We start from the raw sequence: 13,447 nt of genomic DNA on the forward strand, positions 1-13,447 counted from the left end.
TTTGTTGATAAGGTGACACCCATATTGTGCCATACTCGTCTGTATAGCCATATAAAACTTTTTTTGAAGGAAAAATAACAAAAACTAGCACAACCTCGTCAAGAGCCAAAGCTCCCTTATAGCCTATAGACCTATTGTCCCAAATGACTAATAGGCCTATATGTTCAGTTAGGCTAGATGTAGCCTTCTTGCAATAGGCTGAGTAATTAGGCCTGTCAGAATGTACCATCCCTAATATTTGACATTTCCATTTTAAAGTAGATTTCTACTACATGTGCATTGAAACCTAGGAGAGAACAGGATGCACTCTGCAGTTATAAACAGCAAATATTTTTTTCCTGTCTGGGAACAGTCCACGTTCCCCAAACCAGTCTCAGTCATGAGTCTTGACCACACTCATGTCAGGTCCTCATTCTGTATTTTTATTGGTCGTTTACTTTGCAGGATTTCGGTCTCACACATTATATATTTCACAGCAATTGAATTGCATAAGATCTTTCTCCACGTTCCTTCCAAAATAGCGTATGTATGTAACAATTGTGTTACACAAGTTACACCTTCCCCTGTGTTCTAAGCCCTACAGTAAAAGTCTCACTTTCACTCAATAATGACAATAAACATCCGCCAGCATGGCAATTAATTATATCTAGCGTTTAATGTGATATTTAAATTATTGTTATTATTATAATTGTTCAACAATTATACTGAAATAACGTTTTGCAATCATATTCAGACTGGCAACTAAATGGCCTACTATTGTAGGTAGGTGGAGACGCAAGACCTTAAAACAACCCCCTGCTGGCCAGTCAAACTTTCACACAGCACAGCGGTTACAAAACCTATTACTGAGCTCCAGTTGCAACTGGTTATTTCTGAGAGCATTTTGCTACATTGTACACCAAATTAACTACAGTAAAGAAAATGGACAGGACAGTTAGCCTCCCGAATCAACCAGACAAAACAACCACAGGTAAGACTTCCTGCTGTTTAGCATTGATAACTGTTTTTAATTGTTCTCAATCAATGTCCTGTATAGGGTGTGAATGGAATGTTAACTTAAGTATAATTTGATTCATTGTTGTAGTTTAGAACTCTTGTAGGCTTTTAGCTCGACTATTCGTTCTAACGTTACTCTAGCTGGTCACATTCAAAGGGAATTTTTATTTAACAACTTTTTTTACATTACAGTTTCACATTTTACAATAGGATATTCCACCGTCATACACCTCATTCGGTGTCAGCAATTTTGCCTACGTTTTAGCAGCTGGCTTTTGCTAAACGTGAACAAAGTGTTTGCTTGCAGGTCAGGAAGCAAGGCGCAAGTCACTCAAATCATGAGATGTGGAGCCGGTTATGTATTATAGTCAGTCTGGCTGAGATTGTTTGGGGAGGGGAGGCCAGACATTTAAGACTACAGGCCTACGTAAATGGGTGTTGCAATCAGTAAATCCATGTAGACTAGCACAAAGCTTCACAAAAATGTCTAGCTTTGTCACCTTTCCTCAGTTTGTGTTATGCAAGTTTCAAGTGTCCCTGTGTGTTTGCAGTGCAGTTGGTGGAGAGCAGCAGCAACCCCAATGGGCTGGAACTAGTCAGCTCCTACCAGACCAATAGGGTGGGAGACCCCATGGACCTGGTTGCTCTGGCAACACAAGTACAGAGGGTAATTAAATGAATGGCATTGCAATGATCCTAATGGAATAATGATAAGGATGATCATAGTAAGCAGACTCATGTACAGTAGCTTGCGAACGGTATTCACCCCCCTTGGCATTTTTCCTATTTTGTTGCCTTAAAATATATATTTTTTTGGGGGGGGGGGGGGTGTGTTGTATCATTTGATTTACACAACACACCTACCACTTTGAAGATGCAAAATATTTTTTGTGCAACGATAAATAAGACTAACAGAACTTGAGCGTGCATACATACTGAAACAGGTGTTCCTCAAGAATTTCCCTGTATTTAGCACCAGCCATCATTCCTTCAATTCTGACCAGTTTCCCAGTCCGTGCTGATGGAAAAACATCCCCACAGAATGATGCTGCCACCACCATGCTTCACTGTTGGTATGATCTTCTCGTGTGATGAGGTGTTGGGTTTGCGCCAGACTGAGTTTTCCTTGATGGCCAAAAAGCTCAAATGTAGTCTCATCTGACCAGAGTACCTTCTTCCATATGTTTGGGGAGTATCCCACATGCCCTTTGGCAAACACCAAACGTTTTGCTTATTGGGCTCCATACGTTTAATTTTTCTTCTTTAAGCAATGGCTTTTTTCTGGCCACTTAAGTAAAGCCCAGCTCTGTGGAGTGTACGACTTAATGGTCCTATGGAGAGATAGTCAAATCTCTGAGGTGGAGCTTTGCAGCTCCTTCAGGGTTGTCTTTGGTCTCTTTGTTTCCTCTGATTAATGCCCTCCTTGCCTGGGCTGTGAGTTTTGGTGGACGGCCCTATCTTGGCAGGTTTGTTGTGGTGCCATGTTCTTTAAAGGTGCTCTGTGGTATGTTTTGAAGTTTCAGATAAAAAAAATTAGAACTCATCCCTGATCTGTACTTCTCCACAACTTTGTCCCTGACCTGTTTGGAGAGCTCCTTGGTCTTCATGGTACTGCTAGCTTGGTGGTGTTGCAGACTCTGAGGCCTTTCAGAACAGGTGTGTATGTGTATATATAGATCACTGAGAACATGTGACAGATCATATGACACTTAATTGCACACAGGTGGACTTTAACTAATTATGTGACTTCTGAAGGTAATTGGTTGCACCAGATCTTATTTAGGGGCTTCATAGCAAAGGGGGTGAATACCTATGACTTTAAAAAAACAAGTTCATTTTTTCACATCAACAATTTGGACTATTTTGTGTGTCCATTACATGAAATCCACATAAAAATCCATTTAAATTACAGGTTGTAATGCAACAAAATAGGAAAACCGCCAAGGTGGATGAATACTTTTGCAAGGCACTGTACAAACCCCTGGTGATGCCAGTACCATTCCCCTGCCAACTGAGCTATTCTGAACCTTAACTTTGGTTTGACATGGCCCCATAAAGAATGTATCATAATGATAAAGACATTCTGTTTGCGATTAACCTTGTTTGGTTCCTAGGGAGATGACTTTGTCAGAGCCAACGCCTGCAACAGACTGACAGTCATTGCTGATCAAATTAGATACCTGCAGGAACAAGCCAGAAAGGTGATGGCTTATATTTGACTTTATGTAACCAATCTAATGTCATTCATATAGGGAAAGAATTAAGTAGCATTAGTGATGCCAGTTGGTTTGATCTGAATATTTTTGTTCTCTGGTGTAGGTTTTAGAGGATGCCAAGAAGGACGCTGAGCTGCACCACGCTGCATGTAATGTAGTCAAGAAGCCAGGGAACATGTATTACCTGTACGAGCGGCCCTCCGGACAGAAATACTTCTCTATCCTCTCGCCTCAGGTAAGTACATCACACCTGGGCACAATACTTTGGAGCGTTCAGATATTACTCTACTCCTAAAGATCACGTCACATTTCCATCTGCAACACTAAAATTTCAATCACCCGGGAAAGCCCCCAGCACATGCAGCAGCTGAAAGACTGAGTAACTGTTACAGAACGTCTACCACCATGTGGTGCATAATGATATGAGTTGGGACATTTAGATGCTCAGTCTGCATGTGACCCTGAAGGGAGTTGATAATGTTCTCTTTAGCTGGTTAGAGGTGGTGCTGACTGACCACTTGGGTCTTTGTGTGCACACGCATTGGCCACAGCATGGTTGTGTAAGCACAGTAGCACACACAGAACATTGAATGGATATAGGAAGATTAACATAGTCCCACTTTAATTTGAATATAGGAACGAAACGGCCCATTGGGTGTCTGCCAAACCTATAACCCTTTTAGCAAAAGATGGCGCTAATATTTACTCTACTGGTTACTCAATAACTGGTGTAGGTCCACTAAAATGTCTACTATCTCTTCAGAAAAGCCTAGTGGAGCAAGGCTGGAAGTACTTTTTTATGCTGACCCACCACTACACTTATTTTTGGCTTCTTTTATGAAATTGTGTAATGGCCTCTCACCCATCTCTCATTTGAAGGACTGGGGTGCCGGCTGCCCTCACAAGCCTTGTGGTGCGTTCAAGCTTCAATACGACATGTCCTGGACCCCTATAGATGACGTGGCGAAGAAGGACGCTGAAATCGCCATCATGGACAAAATCCTGAGCCAGCAGACAGCCCTGCCTCCTTGCTTAGAGCCCAACTTTGAGAACATCTCAAAGTAGAGCTGCAACCTGGAACAGGACCATCTTAAAGGGGCCACATTGAGTGGCATTAAATGGTCTTAATGGACATACAGGGACAGATTTAATAGCTTGAGAAACATAAGCTAACTTGGGGGAGGCATGTGTATTGTAAAACACAATTCATTTAGTTCTTATTCATCTGGCACAAACCTTTTAGGCAAGCTCAGTAAATCTGGTCCCATTAGGGTTTTAATGTGAAACTTTAGTCATACAGAACTGTTGTGTCAAAGACAGTTGAGTATGGTCTTCAAACTGCCCAAATGGGAAATACCCCATGTACATTAGCATTAGGAACCAATTCAAGGTTCAAAATACTTTCCAGTTTTGCACCAAAGGTCTTTCAAGGAATGCATTTGATTTACTTCCTTAAATTAAAGCATATTCCTTTTCACACAATGGAAAATTCTTGTTCTGCTATATCACTCAAATGACCATCTCTAATAATAGATTTGTGTCCATGTCTTAATTCTATTTTCATGGGGGAACAGGCAACCTGTCCTGTAATTGGGAGAGAATGCATCTTCTGTTTTTGGGACCTGCAAAATGATTGTACAGCTGTAATAAAATATTTAAGTATGGAATGTGTCTGTGTTAAGCATGAGGTTAACAAGCAGAAGTCAGTCACACATTGACTTTATTTACAAGTTAAATTAAAATGTTTTCAAAAATCCATGATTCAAATGATCAGTTTACTGAGTGCAGCTTCGAAACATATTGTCATAAGTAAATGTATCACGCAACATTTCAAAAGCAGAGACAAAAGGAAGCACTGAAATCAGACAAGTGTTAAAAGGGCATTATTTCATAAAAACAAGCCATCTCTTTTATGGAGCCCACCACTTTCAGAATCAGACATCACCATTGACTTGCTGGTGGCTGTGAATCTCTTTGGTAATGTCCTCTAGATAAGAGTTAATATAAGGCAGAAGCTTCCAGTTGTCTGTAGCAATATGAACCTGGACGGCATCCTCCTCTGTGATAACCTTCAGCAGCACGTGAGACTGGGGTGGGAGGAAGAAGAGCACTTTACACCTGCCTTTATCCAAGTCTGAGACCAGATATCTCTGAAAGTACTTCTCCACCAGCTCACCCACAGCTGAATCCTCCAACTGATCACAGAACAGGCTAGTTGCAGTGTTGGTCAAATCCCCCTCAGACTGCCCTGAGCATATTTCAACCCAGATCCCCTCAAACACCCTCTGTTTCTTTTCCCTGGCCCACCCTAGGGGTGTGAGGAGGGGCAGAAACACCTCAGGGAAGGCCACATGTAGGTCTGCCAGCGGGGAGTGCCAGGAGAGGCCGTCCTCCGTGGTGAAGATGGCGCTAGCTCTCAGGGTGGTGTGGTACGGCTGCTTGGGCTTCAGCCTCAGCCTCACTGTAGGGGGCTTCCTGGTCCTGAACAGGCAAGGCACGCTGATGTCACTCACTTCCTCATAGTGGCCGTCTGTGAGGTCAAAGTGCAAGCGGATGCTGAAGAGCTTGTCGAAATGGGGGTCGTGAACTCCAGTGTGTGTGAGGTGGTATTGGAGGGTGATTTCAGAGGCGAAGCTGGAACTCTGGAACTGGGCTCTGTAGTCCTCTATCCCACCCTGTCCTGGGGAACTCTCAGTCTCACAGGCTGGTTCACTGTCTGGTTTATGCTCTGGTCTGCATTCATCTGGTTCATGTTTGTCCAGTTTGACCAGCCTCAGCAGCGGTCGCTCTGTCTGGTGCACGGTCAGACCGCTGGTCAGTTCCTCATTCTCGCCCATGATGGCAGACAGCGAGCGCACTTTGGCCTGCCGCCCCCTTTCTGTTCCCCTCTGTGCTAACACCCCAGCCAGCTTCTCCTGGGAAAGAGTGGTGAGGAGGGTGTAGTACAAGCGGGCGTGGTCCTGGATGTCTGTTTCCCCATAATGGCAGGTGAGGTGCTGTAGGAGATCAGCCAGCGGTGTGAGAAGGGAGTCTAAGCTGGGGTGCAGGAGCAGGCGTCGACACACCCCCAGCACGCTGTTCCCCAGACGCCAGTCCCCGCTCACACACAGCGCAGATGAAGAGGAAGTGATGACGCACAGCAGAAAGTTGAGAGTGGCCCTCTGGAGGACTTCCCCTTCCTCTGCCACACGGGCCAGGATCCTGAGGTGCCAGCGGAGGTCTTGCAAGGTGAGCTGGGACAGCGGGGCCTCTGTGATGGTTCTTTGCAGGGCTCTAAGCAGTGCCACAGCCCAGCCTGACTCCTCCAGCCGGTCCTGGGTCCGGTCAGCCAGGTTGATGAGGTGAGGGGCCAGCCGAGTGCGTCTGAGGTACAGGTCACACAGCCTCTGAGACAGGTCCTCAGAGTAGCGCTCCACGTGGCAGAAGTGAAGGAGGAAGAGGAAGGAAGCCCTGAAGAAGGTCACCACCATCTCCCTACTGGCCTGGTTCTCCACGATACGGAGAAGGGAGGTTAGGTGATCGTATAGGTAGGCCAGGCCTCTCCCCCCCTGTCCCTCCCTGTCTTCTTCTCCTTCCTCCAGGTAGACCAGAGAGAGTAGGTTCAGTCTAGCCAGCATGCTGACACTATCATTGAACACAGTGGGCACTAGGGCTGCGGCCAGCCGAGGGGTCAAGAGCACGGGCAGGCTCTCGTCGCCACTACTGATAGGTCGGTTCTCTGGGAAGTGCAGGATGCAGTCCATGTAGAAGAGCTTCTCAGGCGTGCTCAGTAGGGGGTGTTGGGACAGGCCGACGAGACGCTTTAGAAGGAAGGCTTCATCCTCTGCGCTGAACAGGCTGTCTGTGAAAGCAGCCTTCATCAGCAGAGTGGTATGAAGAAGACACACCTGCAACAACAAGAGAGATTAAACAATGCGGTCACAAATCTTAAGATTTTACAGCTAGGTTTGATAATGTTCTACCACAGCACAAGCATGGTTAGATCTGTGGATAATCTGCTATTTCTTCCATAACTCATCCTAGACAAGTAGACTACTACTAACCTTGCATGTGCCCAATAGACGCAGCAGCTGTGCCCTGAATATCGTTGGGGAGACTGCGGGCACCATGGCAAGCACCTCCACCAGCCGTCGCAGCAGGGCAGCCTGGGATAGGGATGTGAGCAGGTAGGACTCCTCTAAGAGGGAGGAGAGTAGCGATCTCAGCTCTTTACAGTCTAGGCCCGTCTGCAGGGAAGGAACTTTTCCCATGGTGCCCAGAGTGAGGGGCGAGAAGAGGGCCAAGTCTGAGTGTGACTCAGAGTTCGGGTGTGCGGAGTCTGCACCCTCCCCCCACACAAACCCCTCGTTGCTCCCCAGTGCAGTCTTCAGGTCTCCAGCCCCAGCCCCTTTCTGCTGGGTGAGCAGATACACAGCATTCCTCAGTGCCAGGGCATGGAGCCCTGTGTAGGCCTGGTGAAGCCTAGAGTTTTCCTGCTGCCTCAGGCTGCTCAGGAGCTCCAAGCGTTGGGATAGTAGGCCCGGGAGGCAAGCCTCTAGCTCCCTAAGGCAGTCGCAGGCTGTTGTCCTCAATGGGTGTAATGCAGCCCCAGCCTGTGCGTCGTTGGTGTCCTGGGCCATCTGTAAGAGAAGGTCCAGGAAGTCTTGGGAGGCGCTGGTGTGTGAACTAACACAGCAGGAGCAGAGGAGCACAGAGGTGAGGGCCAGGAGAAGGTGGCAGCGGAGCGGGAGGGATTTGGGGGAGCACTGGGCAAACACAGACATGAGCTCCAGGGCGGTCTCCTCGCCCACAAAGACAGAGGGGCACAGCAGAGTAGGGTGCTCAAGTAGTGGGGACAACAGCAGGACCTGAGGCAGGCGGAACAGAGGACATAATGCAGTTTAATATGGGTTAACTTTTAAACACTTTAATAATGAAAGTGCCATCCTCCATAGCAAATGCTCTGGAACTTCCTGTGGATACATTCATAGGAAGGGACTCGGGAGGCTTCAATACAATAATTGTGCCCTGAAAACGTAATGTACCTTGATGTGGTCACTGGCCCTGTCATCTCGCAGCTCGTGCAGGACCTCAGCGAGGAAGATGTCCGATGTCGTGCTGCACAAGAACTGGGACGGGCTGCGCAAGAATGCGGAGATCCTCTCGGGCCAGTTCGCTGACATGGTTGAACCGAATATAGCCTACAGGTAAAAAATGACTTACCTTTATTGCACAATGTCTCTGTTTAGTTAAGGTTGGTAGCCTACGACCAGAGGTACGACTACAACTGTGATTACGGTCTGCGAAATCAGGCAAAGTTTTTCTCGACCTGCAAAACAATGTGTTGTGATGTCTTCAAAGCGATTGTCATCCGTATTTCACAGCATACCTGTGTTATGTGCAATCACACCACACCGACGGTTGTTATTATCACATAGCTAGTTTCTTACGTACTCATCTGCTTATGTTCACCTCACCCGCACTAACGATCATCACACTTTTAGAGATGTTTCACTTCCTTGTCTTAGTAGTCATGTGATCACATATCACATGGCGCTAAGTGTGCTTCAAAATAAAGGTACCCATTTGCATGGCAGCGGCCCTTGAGCGAGGTAATTCGTTTTAGCATGAATATTGAGGTCTTCATTTTAAAGTTAACTGGGTGGGGATTCCTATGGGTTGTGATCGTTCCGCCAATGATAAGAGCATTGTCTTCTTCAAATTTGGTTTCCTACGGTTTGTAAATGGCATCAACCAGTGGGTCTTGTGACGGGTATACAGAGATGACTAGTTTACAGAGATGACTAGTTTACAGAGTGCAGTGATGTGTCCTATAAGGAGCATTGTTGGCCGAATGGTAAAGAACATTTAACCGCTCGAGAGCACCCTTACCTGCTGAACTATAAATTACGTCTGTGTAATCTAGCATGGGTAGGATGGTCATCTGAATCAGCGTTAATTTAGCAGCTGGGGTGAAAGAGGAGCAATTACGATATATTTATTTATCCAACCTTTATTTAATTAGGCAAGTCCGTTAAGAACAAATTCTTATTTACAATGACGGCCTGGCTAAAGGCCTCCAGTGGGGACAGGGCCTGGGATTGAATAAAAATTAATAAATACATTATAAATATAGGATGACACAACACTACATAAGACAACAACGCATGACAACACAGCATGGTAGCAACATTGCAGCAGCACAAAACATGATACAAACATTATTGGGCACAGCCAACAGCACAAAGGTCAAGAAGGTAGAGACAACAATACATCACACAAAGCAGCCACAACTGTCAGCAAGAGTGTTCATGATTGAGTCCTTGAATGGAGTGAGATAAAACTGTCCAGCTTGAGAATTTGTTGCAGCTCTCTCCAGTTGCAGTTGCAGCGAACTGAAAAGAGGAGCGACCCAGGGATTTGTGTGCTTTGGGGACCCCCAACAGAATGTGACTGGCAGAACGGGTGGAGGATGAGGGCTGCAGTAGACATCCCAGCCAGGGGGGAGTGAGGCCTAAGATAGAGGAAACCAAGTCTAGATTAAACCTTAGCCTGCAGCTTTGGTATGTGCTGAGAGAAGGACAGTGTACTGTCTAGCCATACTCCCAAGTACCTGTATGAGGTGACTACCTCTAGCTCTAAACCCTCAGGTAGTAATCACACCTGTGGGGAGAGGGGCATTCTTCTTACCAAACCACATTACCTTTGTTTTGGAGGTGTTCAGAACGAGGTTAAGGGCAGAGAAAGCTTGTTGGACACTAAGAAAGCTTTGTTGTAGAGCGTTTTAACACAAAATCCAGGGAGGGGCCAGCTGAGTATAAGACTATAATCTGCATATAAATGGATGAGAGAGCTTCCTACTGCCTGAGCTATGTTGTTGATGTAAATTGTGAAGAGTGTGGGCCTAGGATCAAGTCTTGGCATACGCCCTTGGTGACAGGCAGTGGCTGAGACAACAGATGTTCTGATTTGATACACTGCAATCTTTGAGAGAGGTAGAGGCCAAAGACCCCTCAGAGACACCAAAACTCCTTAGCCGGCCCACAAGAATGGAATGGTCTACCGTATCAAAAGCTTTGCCACGTCAATAAAAATAGCAGCACAACATTGCTTAGAATCAATGGCAATGGTGATATCATTGAGGCCCTTTAAGGTTGCCGTGACACATCCATAACCTGAGCGGAAACCAGATTGCATACCAGAGAGAATACTATAGACATCAAGAAAGCCAGTCAGTTGATTATTGACAAGTTTTTCCAACACTTTTGATAAACAGGGCAAAATAGAAATAGGCCTATAACAGTTAGGATCAGCTTGATCTCCCACTTAAATAAAGGCTGCACCATGGCTGCCTTTCAAGCAATGGGAACCTCCCCAGACAGGAGAGACAGGTTAAAAAGGTCAGAGGCTTGGCGATGATAGGGGCAGCAACCTTAAAGAAGAAAGGTTCTAAACCAGCTGACCCAGATGTTTTTGGGGGTTTAAGGTGTTCCTTTAGCACCTCGGACTCAGTGACTGCCTGCAGGGAAAACATTGAAAAAGGAGGAAGAGCATCGGGACTAGTCGTATTAGAAGGGGTGGGAGATGAGGAAATGATGGATGGGCAAGGAGGCATGGCTGAGTCAAATTGGAATCCTGACTTAATGAAGTGGTGATTAAATAGCTCAACCATGTGCTCCTTAGCAACCACGTCATCCACATTAAGGGACATGGGCAGCTGTGAGGAGGAGGGTTTATTCTCCACCTTTAACTGTGTTCCATAACCTTTGGGTTAGACCCACGTAGAGAGAACTGCTCCTTAAAGTAATTCACTTTGGCCTTCCAGATAGCCTGAGTGCACTTATATCTCATTTGCCTGAACGAGAGCCAGTCAGCAAGAGTGTGCGTGTGCAGAGCCTGTTGCCAAATGGAATTCGACGTGGAGTAACTACCAGATCCTTTTCTTTATTTTCATATTTGTTAACAATACCACTGAAATTATTTAAAAAATGAAGTTCCAAGCGTCTTCAACAGAGAGGATCAAGCTGATTCTATATCAATTTACAGAGTCCAGGTCATGAAGGAAGGCTTGCTCATTAAAATGTTTTAGCAAGAGTCTATGATAAATCAGGACAGGTCGTTTAACTGAGCAGCCATTACGAACACCGGCTGTAAAACAGTGATCACTAAGGTCATTACAGAAAACACCAGAATGATACCTATCAGGATTATTTGTGAGGATAACATCAAGAAGAGTAGCCTTTTCTGGGTGTTTGGAGTCATACCTTGTGGGATTGGTAATAATTTATTACCATTATTTTATTTGACTAGGCATGTCAGTTAAGAACAAATTCTTATTTTCAATGACAGCCTAGGAACAGTGGGTTAACTGCCTTGTTCAGGGGCAGAACAACAGATGTTTACCTTGTCAGCTCAGGGACTCGATCGAGCAACCTTTCGGTTACTGGCCCAACACTAACCACTAGTCTACCCGCCGCCACAATAGTTAAAAGACACACATTTGGTTCAGGACATTACTATTTTTATTTTACTACTTTTTATTATTTCTAGTTTTACTATATAAATATCTATTGCACTGTTGAGGAGAGATTGCAAGTAAGCATTGCACTGTACTGTTTACACCCTTTTGTAGGCCTCCCGAGTGGCACAGTGGTCTAAGTCGTCACTACAGACCCGGGTTCGATTCCAGACTGTATCACAACTGGCTGTGACGGGGAGTCACAGTGCGGCGCACAATTGGCTCAGCGTCGTCTGAGTTAGGGGAGGGTTTGGCCTGGTAGGCAGTCATTGTAAATAAGAATTTGTTCTTAACTGACTTGTTTGGTTAAATAAATTGTCCTGTGCATGTGACCAATAAACTTTGATTTGAGGACTCCAGCACTGCAGGTGGCAGTAAAACCACCAATATTAGCTTTTAGGTATATAAAAAAAAACGTATTTACCCGAAGGAGGAATAAAGCTAACTACTATAAAATGGCGATAGAGGGAAAGTGCAGGGTAACATCAGCTCTACTTACTTTCTGCATACATTTTTTGTTGTTGCTTATATCCCCATGTTTCTATTCCAGGTAATTTGCTCTAAAAGTAATACATACCTGAAGAGCATAGATCTGTGCTGGGAATGATCTTATTATGCCCAACAGGTAAAATAGTAAACCTTGAAAGAGAATAAACAAAATTAAACTTGATTGCAAACAAAATATATATACTGCTTGTTTGTTTTTTGCTTAAGAAACTTTGAGATTTCTATTATGAAAAGTGCTATAGAAGTTAATTATTAGAATATTGTTTATTGTTATATATTTTTTACTGTGATACCTCAGCCACACCTGTTGAGTGTGGCTGGTGGCCCCACTGCCCTGAGAAAAGCCCTGACTACTGGAGATTAGGTTTTCGGGACTGTCATGACAGCTGTCACTCTAAGTGTGTCAGCTTGTCACATGTAACTGCGTGACTGGACCCTCCTGCGTAAACTTCTGCTTTATCCAGAACTCTGAGTCATACCTTGACAGTAAGTTCCCTCTTCTTCATGGAGAACTTCTTGTGATCTGTTCTGCAGAAAAAGCCCCGATGGAGTTCATGGCTTTGCAGACCCAGAACAAGCTTGCTCCTCATGTCACCATAGAGGACATGAAGCATTGCCTTACCTCACAGGTGAGAGGAGCCTTCATTGAGAGCTGAGTCTCTATAGCATTTCATAATCCCAATGTAAATTGTGTGAGTATCAGTTATCAGGTGTAGTTTATTGGAAGGTGGAGGCAGTAAGACAGCTGACTCGATGTAGAATCGTGTAGATTTTTAGCATTTCTGCCATCCAGAAAGAGTGGGCGCTCCACACCACGCAACTGGGGTCAAGAACTGTGATTTGCTTTGCTCTCCGGAGCAGGGCGCTGTTGAAAGGAGTGAGGCATTAAGTGTTGAGAAGGACCAACTGAAGTTGAAGATTCCTGGTGTCTGTGACTCCCGCCATTTGGTGCAACGCAGACCCGGTGAAGAGTGTGGTGAAACAGGTGCTGTGAAACACAGAAAACACTGTGTCTGTACTTCTGAATTTTGATGCAGCCTTTACCAGATAAAGTAAAGTTAGGATGTGTCAATTATCCCGTGAGAGCTTTTGTTCCGAATCCATGATGGTATTTTAGGTGTCAAGCTTATGTGGCAGCAGTGTGTAGGAGGGAGATTCATAGATGTGAGAAGTGTGCAGGAGGACATGAGACAAAGGAATGTGTAGTATCGGTGGAAAAAGTTGTGTGTGC

General features: G+C 45.2%; 2 protein-coding genes across 2 annotated transcripts; one reads left to right on the forward strand and one right to left on the reverse strand.

The window, feature by feature from the left end:
- The first annotated feature begins 795 nt into the window (after nt 1-795).
- On the forward strand, nt 796-4,968 carry lg1h1orf50 (linkage group 1 C1orf50 homolog). Its single transcript, XM_020490403.2, has 5 exons — nt 796-970; nt 1,548-1,663; nt 3,111-3,197; nt 3,316-3,447; nt 4,092-4,968. Exons 1-5 carry the CDS (start codon nt 922-924, stop codon nt 4,275-4,277), a joined length of 570 nt encoding a protein of 189 aa, XP_020345992.1. The 5' UTR covers nt 796-921; the 3' UTR covers nt 4,278-4,968.
- ap5b1 (adaptor related protein complex 5 subunit beta 1) lies at nt 4,916-8,954 on the reverse strand. Its single transcript, XM_031818720.1, has 4 exons — nt 8,646-8,954; nt 8,237-8,520; nt 7,256-8,059; nt 4,916-7,099 (listed from the first exon to the last, which is right to left on the reverse strand). The coding sequence occupies exons 2-4, from the start codon at nt 8,372-8,374 to the stop codon at nt 5,147-5,149; spliced, it is 2,895 nt and encodes a 964-aa protein (XP_031674580.1). The 5' UTR covers nt 8,375-8,520; nt 8,646-8,954; the 3' UTR covers nt 4,916-5,146.
- Between the last annotated feature and the right edge of the window lie 4,493 nt (nt 8,955-13,447).

Source organism: Oncorhynchus kisutch, linkage group LG1 (assembly GCF_002021735.2).
Source record: "Oncorhynchus kisutch isolate 150728-3 linkage group LG1, Okis_V2, whole genome shotgun sequence".
NCBI lineage: Eukaryota > Metazoa > Chordata > Actinopteri > Salmoniformes > Salmonidae > Oncorhynchus > Oncorhynchus kisutch.